Genomic DNA, 15,839 nt, shown 5'->3' with positions numbered 1-15,839 from the left:
AATTGTTTAATAGTACAAATAATTTGTAGCTTTAGCTTGAACACATAATTCATAAAAAAAAATGACCCCCAAAAAATATCTAAATAAATATTAGAGCAAAAAAAACAAACTAATATATATGTATATAATATTAATATAAATTCGTTCGATGTGCGGTTTTGGCCACCAATTTATCGTTTTGGTCATTTATTCTCCTCCATCTATAAAAACACTTAAATGATTGATACCTTTAAAACAATTTTCAAAATAACGTATAAAATTTGAAATAACCAATCTGGGGGGGGGTTCCATATGTAAAAGGCTATCATGAGACATATGATTATATGGATTATATAGTTAGGTATTTTTTGTATCGCTTCTTCGTTTAACAGCTGTTTGATATTACTTTACAATATTTTTTAAATATAACGCACCGTATTGCCGCTATTTTTCATAATCTTTTATGGCAAATATATAGTTTTTATTCTAAATAGCTAACTGAGTCCATGTCAAAATACCCTGTACATCACACAATGAACCAACAAATGCTAAAAAGTGGGTTTATAATCGGTATTGTTAATTAACGGACAGGTTGTGACGGGACAATAGAAAAAAAAATTGTCAATTATTCATTTTTCCCGCAGATGATTTTTGTAAGATGTCAATATTAAAAGTGCAAAATACTCCTAAATTTCCAACGAAGACAGTAATCTGTCGTCATAGTATTTGACCTTTGATCCTTTTAAGTGGCCTTGACCATTCACTGACATAGTCAGGAAATGACTTTTACAAATCTCCGAGACTCTATTAATATGAATATCGTTCAATACTAAAATTAGGGCATGAAAATTTTGCTTCATGCTTTCATAATCGATGCCGGGCTCGATATACAGTACACTATTATAATCGGGTTCGGAAATAACACATGTGAATGGAGAGGGCCGTCAGACGAACGACTACCCTATTGAAGCACGTTGTTTGCCGTCGTTCTCTGCAGATGTCTTTACGGGAATACACTGCAGGCATCATTGGTAATAATCTGTGTTGTTCCTGGTTACATACAGCTGCACGGCAACTTTGAGGCGCCCAGACAATATTCAGTTATGCAACAAAGTGTTATAAAACCAAAAAACAACCTACAACAAGTCCCTTTTGATGGCAGGGGATATTCTCTTTTGAGAAGTGGACAGGCATAGCCTATATCCATGTAGGCTATGCCTGTCCACTTCTCAAAAGAGAATAGGCAGGGGACTGTTTCGTATTAAAGACCCCGAAAAAACCTTATCAGAATTTTGAAGGGGAAAACGTGAGGTTTGGATGGTTATTTGAGAGACCGTATGAATTGCAAATAATTATATTTATTGCATTCATTTTGTGGTTGGGGTAATCCGATATTTCTCTGACTCTGACCCTCGCTTTTATATTGTGACATGCAGGGGAGAACAATATAAAAGGGGGTAGACTAAGAGGAATATTGGATTATGGTTGGGGGAGCTTATATCATATATTGAAAATTACTATTCATTCACAAATATTTGAACATTCGTTTCAGCACTAATTAACAATAATTTAGTTAATTATACTTACTTTTTATGATCAATTCATATATTTGTTAAAAGAAAGATGTAAATTATATAAACAGTAAAATATTTTCTTTGATGATTCATGGGGGTTTACCGTTATGAAGGTAGCACTATAATTGCAGAAAAATTTTGAATAACTCTTTTGCAATGTCACTACTTTATTCCGCATGAATCGCTAAAGAAATTATTTTTTTGTTTAAATGACACTTTAGTGCTTCATGTGGCAGCACTTTCCGTCAGATATGGAATTAGCTGCATGTCTGGAGCTCCCTGTCTGAAAAAATTCAGAAGGATGATCTGGGAGCTACAATGACTCTTACAGTAAAAAACTGCATGCAATTTACGGTGCACAAAAACTGCGCTAGTTTTGGACTAAGTAACCTTATATACACACAAATAAATTCTGTTGAAAAATTTAGTACCATTAAATTCTTTGAGCAATATACTACTGATATCGTCTCTTTATCTGCCTCGGACATTTTCCGAAACACGCTAACCGACCTTTTAAAATGAAGTACATGTATATTAATTCATGTTTAGATCGAGAGTCACCATTTTTACATGTAAACAAACTGTATCACTTTGCTTAACAGGGCTGGTGATGGTGTTTAAAAGAATCTCAGAGGCAAGTTTTGTGATGATGTTAGTAGTAAAATATCTTCGAATCAAATATTTGTACAGAATGTGTTCGGATATGAGATTAATCAGTCCAAACCTATGGCAATTTTTTGTGTGCTGTAAATACGCAGTTTTTTTACTATGGGAGGCACTGTGGCTCCCAGATCCAATTTTTTTCAGACCGAGAGCTACAGACCTGCAGCTTATATAGAATGAAAGTGCAAAACATATTCTCTCACCAGAGGTTGTGCTACACAAGCTTTACTTACAACTCTGTCAACACCTGATGTATAGGATTCTTATTCAAACTGAAACGATAGGCAAAGTTTTTCAAAATTGATGTTTTTACTTCTTTAATCTATAAATACGATTGTAAGTAATTCAATTTAAAATTTAAATACTTTTATTATTATTTTGTTCAAAGTTATTGTGAGAACAATTTTCCGGAGGTAAATATGGACATCTTTCATCAGAGCACTAGGGGAGCTTAAAGAAAGTAATGGATTATGCTCAGATGATGCCAAAATATTTTTCGTGACGAATCTGTTGGTTAGCTTGTTCTTTTCCTGCTCATTGGTTCTTAGAGCTTGCTTTGCTTGCTGGTGCTTTACGCAAGTGAGCTTTGCTTGCTATAAATGCTTGTGGTACCATATTAGAATATGAACTTTGTTCTAGGATAATGTATCCAAGTAAATAGATTCAAAGCATTGATTGCTACCAGACTTTTCATGACATTTTTTTCCCAAGGATTGTATACTGTGATATACTCTGATAACAGATTTATGTAAAATTTCTTCAGGCATGTTATGAATACTTTAAGGATTTCATAAACACATCTATTTTTTTTTTGTTTTAGTCATTGGAGATGAAATTTTGAAGGGACAAACTACTGACACCAACTCACATTTCCTTTGTAAACATCTCTTTACATTGGGAGTCAAAGTTAAAAAGGTATAGATAGTTATAACCATGGAAAAATTGCTTATTATTGTTTATTAATGTGTGTTGTGGAATTTCCAGGTTTTGTTCATGACTTTGATCAGGAGTGAGATTATAAAAAGTTCACATATTTTATTTATACATGTACCTCTATGAAGTTTCCCTTGAATAACACTATTACTGGTAGCAATTTTGAAAAATGATTTATTTTGGTAAATCATCTTCGACAAACATTTGTTTCAACAGGGCTCTAAATTTCATTTTCTTAAGTCGAGGGTTTAAATTTCTGATCTGCTCTCCTCCTGTTAGGAGAGAAGTGGTTCAGAAATCTTTGATTCGGGATGATCCCAAATGTCATTTAATCCACAAAAATAAACCCTATTCCCGTATTTAAAATATATCCACTTTAATGAAGGACAATAAAACATGTATCATGTATGAATTTGGCTAACTGTTTAACTGTGTATACTTTGATAGATATCAGTGATTGGAGATGATCTGGAGGTCATTGCCAAAGAAGTGAGTGAGTTTTCCTCCAAGTATACTCATGTGATCACCTCGGGAGGAATAGGTCCTACTCATGATGACAAGACTTTCGAAGGTACAGAGAGTTCCACTTCCACTTATCTTAATTCCTGCAGTTTACACATGAAGAGAATAAAAAAATAATTAAAATTTCAAATTAGTTACTGCATGTTAAACTCACACTTCAACAGCAGATGCTGAGTTAAATTTCTTCTTGTGAATTAAGGTGTAGCCAAAGCATTTGATGATGACATCTGTCCTCACCCCGAGATCGTAGAACTTTGTAAACAGTTCTGGGGAGCCAATCTTTCTTCGCCAAAGATGAAGCTTGCCATGGTAAAGAATTCATGAATGTCATTGCTAAGAATATTGATGTAGTTTACAATGTGTTGTGTAATTTATTTTCAAGATTTTTAAAGATTTCATGGTATTGATGTTAAAAGTTCATGAAATATTGAACAATGGAGTTACCGGTATTAGGAGGAAGCCATTGATGTTGATACATTATAAGATGCTTAAAAATGTTGTTTATTTCTGTGAAATTTTTAGATACCAAAGTCAGCCAGGCTTGAGTATGGAGTGAACAAGAAGACGGGTGAAAAAAACAAATTTCCATTGGTTGTTGTCAACAACGTATATATATTTCCAGGGGTGCCATCACTAATGGAAAGAAGTTTTATAGCTTTAGAGGTTGGTGTTTAGAGGTTAGAATTTGTATGGAAATAATCATCATTCATATATGTATATAACTCAGCAGAGAACATTTATCTGCTAGTGTTTTATTTATGGAAGTGTGATCAAATTTTCTTATATTTATTTATTTCTGAAAAAAAAAATTATATAATGGTCATGCTGCTGTGATTTGTATTTTTCTGTTGTTTTTATCTTTGTAAAGGACTTGTTTAAAAATCCTGATGCACATTTCTATACTGAGGAAATCTATGTACAACAAGATGAGGTGTCAATAGCTCCCATATTAAATGAAGTAGATGAGGAATTTAAGGTGGATGTAACATTGGGATCATACCCAGATTTTCACAACAAGTAAGACTTTGATGGCCATATCTAAGTTAAACAATTTTGAAGAAATTGTACATGAGAAATTGAAAGTCATTAAAATGCTATTTTAAATGACACTTGATAAAGAATTTTAATGTACAAAAAAAAAATTCACCAAGATTTCATCTACCAAACAGCTTGAGTTTTAACGATTGTGTCTCATATCTTTGAGAGAACATAAATGTTTGTTGATTTTTTGTGATTGAACACCAGCTTGTTATTTAATAATCAATGAAATCAATTGATTTAATATTTGAAAGAGCAAATGCTTGCCTTTCTGATAATTACTTTTACCCTTGTGAAAGTCTAATCAGGCAGCACTTTACATATTCTTAGTTTACGAGTAGTCTTGTGTAAATAAACGTTGTATATCAATAACTTGTGAACTTTATTAATAATCATTCTAAAATAAGGCAAGATATGACTGAAAGTGTACTTAGTTCTTTGCAGGAGCAAATTCTAGTAAAATGATAATTTAAAATACTTAGTAGCAGCAAAGAAATGAAGTTCATTGTTAAATACTAGCTGTAAACAAACTTTATATAATTGTGACAACTTTACTTGGTAATATACTAGTCACCAACTGTTTTGTGCAGAATAATTTTTCAAGATCAAGACTTGTTCACAATCAGAACAAATGAAGTTTTACAATTATTAGGCTTTTTGAAAGATTCTGAAGTATACTGTAGATTCTTTATTTTACCCGCGTACTTAATTCTGCGATTCAACCGTTTTTCATCAAATCGCAATAACATGAAATCATGAAATAAAAGTGAGATTTCAAAATTTGCGAGATGTTCTTTTCGCGATTTTACGCAGATATTAATTCCTCAATTTTAAGTAGAAAGGACTATGTGCGGTATTATGCATTTTTGCCCCCAAAATTAAAGTTTTATAACGAGCTTTAAAAATTTGGTGAAAGATATTTAAAATCATATTAAAAATAGGTGTGTTAAAGGTTATCGCCACAGTGACGTCATAATGTAGAAATGACCTCATGAAGTTTGCCTTATTTTGATAAATTGATGTTTTGTAGCAAAATATGGGCATTTACCGATGGTTTTTTGACTGGGAAACACCAATCGCAGTCTTGCTCAAGTACCATTTTTTAGTATAATGTGTATAATTATCTGAAGAAAAATATATTATGTTAAAATCGTACTTGTGCAGACTTGCGCTCTATATTTCCGAATGCAAAATATAAAGCAAAAGTGCGAGTATTTTCATTTGTTTGCAAATTTGCGGGAATAAGGTCATTTGGGTGACTTCATAGGTACACAACGAATGAGCAATGATGACTAAAATCAAGATTAAAGTTACAGGCATCCACTGTACAATGATTTTTGAAGATTTGATTTTTATACGATACTATTTAAAAATTACTTAAAATTGGGGGCAGATATTTGACCATTGCGCACAGTCCTTTACAGTAATACATTCCATCACTTAAGCTAACAAATTCTTTCTGTTCTACAGTTATTACAAAGTTAAACTGATGCTTGAGTCGAGTAATCCTGAACAGATCACCAAAGCTGCTACTGCATTGAAGAATAAACTACCCAATGGTCAGTATGGCAATTTTATTCACCTATATTGAGAAAAAATATGGTTAGAGAACAAGAGTCAAAACATATACTGAAGTTATATAACTTTAATCAGTTTGAGGAGACAGGATTTCCCATCATTTAAAAGCAACTTGTTACAATAACTTTTTCACCTGATTTGATGCAAAATTGGCCCTATTTTCAAAATTGATGAAATTTTAAATAAAATTTATGGATAAATAGCCAGTTTTAAAACAGCTTGATTTTTGAAATATCTTTAAAGGTTTTCATATTATAGCTATCAAAAACATACTGAGTTTATAGTTATCAAGCTAACCAATAACGTCATGACATCATAAAATGTATTGATAAACAGATACATGTAACAAAACAATAAAAGAAAATCGCATGATTATGGTATAGTTTTTAAATGGGGATCCCTATAATTCACATCTTCGTATATTTGAGCAAAGTAAGAGCGTACTAAGAGTGAAATTGTGAGCTATATTCTATTTTAATTAAATAATGTGTCTATAGTGGTTGCAACCCCCTCCCCCTTTTTTTGAAAGTTCAGAGAGAGAGAGAGAGAGAGAGAGAGAGAGAGAGAGAGAAAGAGAGAGTAATTGATCCTTGGTGTTTTTATTTTACTTTGCAGGATATATTGTTTTGTAAATAAAATTATTTAATTTCATATTTTGATATGTACTGTCAATCTCAGAGAGAGAGAGAGAGAGAGAGAGAGAGAGAGAGAGAGAGAGTATGTATAAATGCAAATGTTATTAAGAAAGCAATAACCAAAAGACTGTTTATAGAAAAAAAATTGAATATCAAAAAAATTGCAATAATTATTATTATCCATATGATTCTTAATGGAAAGCTATATTTTACTGTTTTGTACATTAATAACCATCTGTTGTCTCTCTTTAATGTCCTTTCCTGCCTATATCTGCCATTTAATTTATTTCCCTCAGTCATATAAGCACTTTCATGTATATGAGAGCTGTTCGAAAACTATTGAGACAACACAAATATTTTCCTAAGAGACGAATTTTGATGAAAATTGGCATGAACATCGAAGAAACCCCAGCAAAAATTGATAAAAGTAAGATTATGAATATGTTTAATATTATGTTTATGGTCACGGTACATAAACAAGTCGGCATAATCTGGGAGATAAAAAAACTTAAATATCTACTTACTAAGTGTCGGTAGACCTGCAGTTAATGATAACAGAAATCAAATTAGATATGTTCATTTTGCTATTTATTGCGACTAACTTTTGTGAACGTTTGTGTTCGAGTTGTAAAACAGAAATAGTACAAATATATTTACCAAGCAATAGAAATCTGACAAAGATGGTAAATTGGATTTTGATGTCAAGGCGGCGCAGCGAATATATGTCCAATTGGAGGGAACCCCCAAAAAAACCTTTTCTCAGGCAAAGCAATTACTTAAACAAAAAATACACGATGGAAAAGAGCCAAGTGCTTCAGTTTTTCGGGGTTATTTTTACCGTTTTTGTGCACGGAAACACAGGCATGAAGGGAACATGTAAATTTTGGCATCTTAAAATTAAAACAAAAGATGAGAATTAAAGAATAATTCGTGTTTTTTGTTTGTTTGTAAGGGGTTTAAAACATATATGGGATCGATGAGACATTGTAAAATGACGTTGCAATAAGTTTGCGGTTGCTCCGGGTCACTTTTAAATTGTCAGCTTACAAGGAGTGATCTAATGATGATATGGACTAGAAAATTATTACATGATTAAACTGTATCCTGAGTTACTCTCTGGTGATTTTTCAAGGATTTCTTTTATTTAAAAAGGGAATATGAGTAAATGTCTCTATAATTTCCGAACAGCCTGTTTTTGTATAAAACTACAACATATGCTTTCTAGGGAGTAATATGTACATTATATCTAAAAAAATCCAATGTTTAAAATCAAATGAAAACTGTTAACGTATATATTTGAACTGTTATTAAATACTTCCGTGAATGGGTAATGTTTATTTTGATATGTAAAAGTTCAATAAAATAAATACTGGTATCTTAAAATCTATATATTTTTTTATTAATATGCTATAAAATGTAAGTCGATCAGTTTTTAATGAATACATTATAACATGTACAGGGGGTTGTCAACCAACTTTTTTTTACAATGATTCCATAACGTAGGAATATGATTTTTTTTTTTTCTGGGAAAGAATATTTTTAGGCCGAAGTCAAAATTAAGTGCTTCAAAACTGATTTAGATATTTCTTATAACTTTGTAGAAAATCATAATTTGAAATACCTGTACATAGATCTTTAAAACTATATCGTGTCTTGAACCTGACTTCTGAATTGAAAATAAAACTGAATTGAAAATAATGAACCAGTACAGACTCTCTCAGATATTAAAAAGGTCTTGTAATAGTATAAAAGTAATCAGAGGCACTTTATGACGTCATTTGTTTACACCTGTTACATCATTTATATAGAGAATAACGGTGCACAGATAACATTTATATATTCATTATAAGGCAAACTTTAAGAACTTTTGAGGTTTTTAAAAGAGTTTTCCTCTTATATTAATCATGAAAACAATTTTTGTCACTACACAACATAATTAAACATTTTATCTGCAACATATGGCATGTTATTGTGAGAAAATCAAATTCGCTGTTTCAAAATTAAGACTTAATTATAAACTGTTAAAAAAAATATTTTCATTTCTGTAAGGAAACATTTTAATTTCATTAATCTGAGTTGTGTGTCAATTTTAAAGTTGGTTTATACATTCACATTTTTATTTAAGCATTATTATAATGAAAAACTGATTTTATACCATAGCTAATTGATGAAAACATCCACTTTTTGCTCATCTGGGAAATACAAAATAATAAAAAACAAAAGTGGTTGCAGTCTTGTACATAATTTGTTCTGTTTTTATTTTGACAAGCAGTCTAAAATTGTCCTATTCTGAAGTTTTGGTGTATGTATACTTGAATGCGGCCTTATCGAAATGTCAGATCAAACATGACAACAACCATATATTTCACAAAATCCGTATACAAGGCTCTGTTTCGGAGCTTACAATTACCAATCGCACGGAGTTTTTGGCAAACGAAAGTTACTTTCATACATGAGGTATATCCTACATGAATTATTGTGGTGAACAGATTAAAGATATCTTAATTGTGTTTGATTTTTTACATTTCAATAGGGCTGATATGTAATACTTAGCGTACCCAGTTCTTTCCTCAGGTGCATTGATTTGGAGACATTTATACTTGCACAACATGCACTGATTATAGGAGGAAATTTACACTTGATAAAATGTTTGATATTTCATGTACTGGTGGGAAGGTAAAGTGTATCTACATTCAAATGTATTTTTAATATAGAAGTCAGCAATACCAGTACATGTGACTTTAAACAATACCTAAGAAAATAAACTGTCTGTGTAAATAGACTTTAACTGTTTCAATTAATCTACATACACTGTAAACTAACCATATATATTTGATGTTTCTGTGAGAGAAAGACAGAAAAGGGATGGAGAGAAAATGAAATTTAATTAGTAACACTTTTTCTCTGAATTGAGCTTTATTAAAAATTGATTATGTTCAATAAGTGGCTGATGAACTCATTGCTCAGCATGTTATCCCTCCAAGTGGTGATTGTCAATGCACACTGAATGATAACATTTGACTTCCTGGTCACAATAAAAACAATGGTATACATGAAAGAGATAGTGTTGTTTGTTTCTACTCAGTAAGCGAAATAAAAGGACTAGATTTTCTTTTAATCTACTGTTAGATGAGTGTACTCCAGAGACCAGTGCGTGTCACATCATTGGTGAACAGTAAAGCAAACACGGGGAAAAATTAAGATACTGAAAAATGCGGGAGTTTGTTTAACAGACATTGCATAGTTTTTGTCACACAGACATTATTATGGGTGTGTATGAAAATTGTGAGCAGACATATTCAGATGAGGAGTTAGCCCCTCAGCATACAGGTATTAATTTAGTATAATTTTAATTTAACGTGTTATTTGAGTAGAGGTAAAATATAGGATGTTCTGATTTTTGACCTACAACTGATTTTAGAAAGACGGGTTTGTCCTTTCAGTGTTATGTAAATTGGATAAGGTATTGAACCTAGATCATTGAAAGTGTGTAAGATTTTGATTGTATAACGAGTTCCCAAAACAAACATAACTGCATGGTCAAGGTACATGTATTAAAAAAATTATTTTTGCCTTGTATTTTGAAATTCAGCAGTATATTTATAAAAATGATTTTTTTAAAATTTTAAATTGGATTTAACAGTTATGCGAACTGAAGGTTCTTTTTATTCCATAAATTAAGTGGTAGCTTAGTGAATTTTAAAATTTTCTTTGGAGCAAAATAGAGGTTAGGAGGGAAGGGAGGATCAAATTATCGGTATTTTAATTAAAATGAAAGTAGGAATACATCTTTTCATTTTGTTTAATTTTTCTTTTCAGGAACACTGTCATATTTGGTTTACTTCATAAAGATATATTTTAAAATCATCTTAATCTCCTAAGTGAGCTATTGCTAATGCTCCCTTTCAGTCAAATGCAACATGTACATCCTTTTGTAAATTATATACCTATCATGTGTTAAATGTTCATGTCATTTTACAAGTACATGTAGTCAGTTTATAATTTTCATGCTACATTGTTACTGTGCCCAAAACCAGAACAAAATTTTTAGATACCTGTCTATAAACTGGTATAACAAATTGTTATAACAAAATTATAAACTCAGAGCTATATATATCTTTAATTTTCTTATTTTTTATTTTCAGAAAGTATTGTGAACTATGATTGTCAGCCTATTATAAATGCTGCTGATAGAGTCTACAAGTTAGTGGAGTCCTGTAGCAGTGATGATGTGTACGGGAACAATGTCCAGAAAGCTGTCTCCGTATTAGAGGAATGTTTACAGAAGTATAGGTAAGCAGAGATCTCAAACACTACTGCATTGTTTGCACTAGCATACAAGGAGCTGATCATTTCTGTCATATTTTTGCTCATTTAGTTCTTATTGTTAGTGGGAATATTTTAAATGGAGTATAAAGTTAAATTCATTGAACATGTACTGTAGATTCCTTATTTTACACGAATACTTAGTAATACCCCAGATGCCTTATTTTCATTTTTTTACAATACACATTATAACTTTTGTTTCACCATTATTGATTCAACAATAATTTGAGTTGTTTATTAAATCCATGAAATAAAATATATCCTATTTTAAATATTATGTGGAATCATTAGATTTCATGGTTGCTCAATTTTCATGGTATTTTTTTGGTAGCCCTCCCCCACGAATTTACATTTTGAAAGAGTTGGTTTTCTTACTGAAACAGAAAACGGACGCATCCATGAAATTACACTCCCATGAATGAGCAAAAAACTAATCCTTGAAAATTGTCCCCTCCCCCCATGAATTTCAATGATTCCACAGTACTAAATCCAAGGAAAATGGTGCTCACTATTAAATATCATACATGTTCTTAAGCACTGGTATTCTGGCTGTCCCAAGAAGACCTGCTGTCTTCTCTGATAAAGCTCTTTATGCGATAAATGAAATTGTTTTTATTTACAGTTTAGATGAGATATGTATTGGATTTAATGGAGGAAAGGATTGTACTGCATTACTCCATTTGTATCATGCTGTTGTTAAAAGGTATTGTATCTAAGGGATATTAGTCTAATTTTGATGCAATAGTTAAGGAAAGACTTGAAGTGCTACCTGTGTTACATGAGCATATGGTACCTCAAAGCAGTTTACACTTTATAAACTGCAGTTTATAAAAACATAAATTTGAATTTGTTTTATAGCCAATCAAAAAAGACTTAACAATAAGAATTAAATTAAATGTATTTGCAAATGTTTGCATTTTATAAACAAATGAGATGTGTAACAGTCATGCATTACATATATCATTACAGAAAATACCCTGGTCATCAAGGAAAGCTCAAAGCTCTGTACATCAAAAGCAAGCTGCCGTTTCCAGAGGTAGAAAAGTTCACACAGATATCAAGAGACAAGTATGTCAATACCTGTATTTGAAAATTCAAAACTTTCTTTAGGAAATATATCTTGAAGAATTAAATCAACTCTGCTCAATATTAAAATGATTAAACCCCATGCAACTTCTAGTTTGAAACTGCCCCTTTGGTCTTAAAATTTTGGCCATATATCAATATGATAATGAACAGTTTGTAAGCGCAACTCCTCTTAAACCACCATTTGGAATTTGGTAAAACCTTGTCAGCATTTAAGACACAATGTGCCGATGTGCATTTTACCAGGAAATTCTGATTCTGTTTTCTGGGAATTTCAGCCCTTTGAAACTTGGAAATTATTTAGTTTAAGCTACACAAAGGAATAGATGTGCATATATATTTGCAGGCAGTTTTTTGCAAGTTATGCTTTTGTCAAATTATTTTGTTTATTAAATGCAAACCTTGCCATTCATAAGGCCATTGCAATATGTGAGCTTGCTCACTCTTTCTTTCATCTTAAAACTTGGTAAAAGTTTTGATAGAAATTATTTTGAAAGTAAAATTAAAAATCAATTTGAGGTAATTTCATTTGCCTTTACTGTCATCTGTGAAATTACCTGTACATGTATTTATCATTTGTTTTTAGATATCATTTGGAAATGCTGCATTTTGAAGGTCGTATAAAGGACAGTCTTGGACAGTTGAAAGCCAATCATCCCAACATTAAGGCCGTCATCATGGGCACCAGACTCACAGACCCTTACTCAAGTATGTCCTCTGTCATTAATGTGGCATGTCTTTACAAAGAATTGTGAGCTCTATATCTTGCTTACAACATGATAGTTGAAACTTAAATGTTGGTTTGCCCTCAGAATTACCTCAATGAAGTATTGTAAACATTGAAAATTGGAAAATAAGATTTGAAAATTGTTCACCACCTTTATGAACTGTACAAACTTAATTTGGGCAATGTATTGATTAAAGGTCTTGTATACTATTATAGGTCATTTAGAAGCATTCAGTATGACGGATGCTGACTGGCCACAGTTTATGAGGGTAAATCCTGTCTTACATTGGTCTTACAGTCACGTGTGGAAATTCCTGAGAGATCTATGTCTGCCATACTGTAGTCTTTATGATAGAGGGTAAGTATGGAAATCAGAAATTAAATTATTGTGTATTTTGCATTGTTTCTTGAACATTGCTTGTTTTCTTTCTAGTTTGTTTTTTTGTATGCCTAAGCTTAAAAACCAAGTCTAGATAATACAGAATTCATTCAGAATAAAATCATGTTTCCCAAATAAGCCTATCACATAAAAGATTTACCATCATTTGAACTTTGAAGGTCTGAAGATTTAATTGTATAATAATTATTGCATGACAGAAAGAATGTTACGTTCAACTAATTTAGTCCAGAATTGTATTTTATTTCAGTCATTTCCTATTGAAACTATCATGCAAGATTTCTATTTTCTTATTTACATGGATTCTATAGGTATACCTCTTTGGGCAGTATGAACAACACCCACCCTAACCCACTACTACAATACGTAGATGAGCATGGAGTGCTGAAGTACAGACCTGCGTACACACTGTCGGACCCTACGAAGGAGAGGGATGGCAGAAACTAGTGTTCATTGTATATACCTCTGACAATGACAGTGGGTGGAATGATCCTTCTGTAAAGATCATCACCATTTATTTGTCTGGACCTACCCCATGAACTTACATGGTCCCCCTTTACACAATCAGATAAACAAGTCATTGGTTGGATGATGGGGCTTGCTGTATACTCATGTATACTGGGTGTATTATTAAAGAACAGAGTCAGAGAGAGAAAGTGTTGAAATGTTTAGAGCTAAAAAATTCAAATATACAGCCTACATTTCTTACAAGTAGAAAAATCTGTAAAATTCATGCTTGTGAATGTTTGTATGCACACAAGTTTAATTTAAATATATAAAATATATGTAAGGTGAAATGTGATTGTATTTTTTTGAAGCTATGTAGAATTTGGAATGATAAATTTTACTTCATAAATTTTTTTTTTGAGAAGTTTTACTCTTTTCACAATTATGACATGCGTGGATCTAAAAACAGAGAGTCAAGACGCCTCCAACCCAACCCAGCTATCAACATCATCTCTCGGACCCCCCACCCTAGGAAAAGCTTTTGAGTCCATACATATGTGATGTTCATTTTTCAGAAAATGAAAATTTCTTACAAAGAGGAGCATTGAATTAAATATCAAATTAAAGTTAAACTTGGTTATAGCAAATTCCTTGGGACCATTAGATTTACTCCTTTATATCCATAATTCAGTATAATTGTATAACAAATTCGTAATCAAATGCAAAGCGAATTTGTTGTATACATGACCACCATTTGTGTTTATTTAGGCGTTCCATTTAAATACATCTTTAGGACACCAAAAATAATCTGATTGTGATATGCAAAATACATGTAAAAATAAATTCATTTGTATCAAATAGTATTGCTTTTCACAATTTAAAACAATTAATTCATTATAAAAGATGTAAATTTTGTTATTTTTCACCTCTCTGGGGCTCAAAAATTAGATCACTATATTCATAAATTTGTTATAACCAGGTTCGTTATAGCTTAAAAATTTTACAAGCATTTGTGAAGAATTTTGCTGGGGATTCCACAAAACTTCGTTATATCCGGGATTTCTCTATATCCGTGTTCATTTTAAACAAGTCTTGCTTTGATGATCAATCTGTGATATTTTTTAATCGTGAATCATTTTTTTTGTACATGAATATCTACAGCTGTACATTTTATTTCATTACAAGGGATTTTATAACAATGTTTATGAGAATGTACTTTAATAAATAAACATTCGATGGACCAATGTCTCTCTTCTGTCTTTGCACCCTAAATTTATTCTCCTTTCTAAAATTTTTAAAATTTCAGGGGGTTAGAATCTTTTGACTACAGCATTCTGCCCAAGAGATGTTAAGTTATCTGACTAATGTCAATATTTCAGTTAATTCATGAGAAATTTTAAATTAGGTTGGAGCTGCTTCATAAACTTAAAGCATAGAATTTGTAAAGAAGCAACAAGATATTATTATACCCTCCGCAAACGAAGTTTGGGGGGGTATATAGGAATCACCTTGTCCGTCCGTCTGTCCGTCTGTCTGTTCGATTCGTGTCCGGTCCATATATTTCTTATGGAGAAACATCAGAAGTTCTTACTTCACACAAAGATTGCTTATGACCTAAGGGTGTGTCATGACCTTGAACCAAGGTCATTCGGGCAAGGTCAAGGTCACTGGCAGAAAAAGTGCAAAATTCGTGTCTGGTCCATATCTTTCTTATGGAAAAACATTAGAAGTTCTTACTTCACACAAAGATTGCTTATGACCTAAGGGTGTGTCATGACCTTGACCCAAGGTCATTTGGACAAGGTCAAGGTCAATGGCAGAAAAAATGCAAAGTTCTTGTCTGGTCTTTCTTATGGAGAAACATTGGAAGTTCTCAGTTCACACGAAGATTGCTCATGAGCTAAGGGTTTGTCATAACCTTCACCCAAGGTCAT

At 31.9% G+C, this 15,839-nt stretch overlaps 1 protein-coding gene across 1 annotated transcript; it reads left to right on the top strand.

The window, feature by feature from the left end:
* Window positions 1–894: 894 nt before the first annotated feature.
* LOC128170559 (FAD synthase-like) lies at window positions 895–15,149 on the top strand. The gene is made up of 13 exons (XM_052836349.1): window positions 895–1,010; window positions 3,037–3,131; window positions 3,597–3,720; window positions 3,871–3,980; window positions 4,194–4,334; window positions 4,540–4,688; window positions 6,180–6,268; window positions 11,068–11,215; window positions 11,871–11,951; window positions 12,218–12,316; window positions 12,921–13,042; window positions 13,278–13,419; window positions 13,770–15,149. Exons 1-13 carry the CDS (start codon window positions 911–913, stop codon window positions 13,903–13,905), a joined length of 1,536 nt encoding a protein of 511 aa, XP_052692309.1. The 5' UTR covers window positions 895–910; the 3' UTR covers window positions 13,906–15,149.
* The last annotated feature ends 690 nt before the right edge of the window (window positions 15,150–15,839 follow it).

This window comes from Crassostrea angulata, chromosome 1 (assembly GCF_025612915.1).
Source record: "Crassostrea angulata isolate pt1a10 chromosome 1, ASM2561291v2, whole genome shotgun sequence".
Taxonomy (NCBI): Eukaryota; Metazoa; Mollusca; class Bivalvia; order Ostreida; family Ostreidae; genus Magallana; species Magallana angulata.
This window is presented reverse-complemented; position numbering and strand designations above follow the sequence as displayed.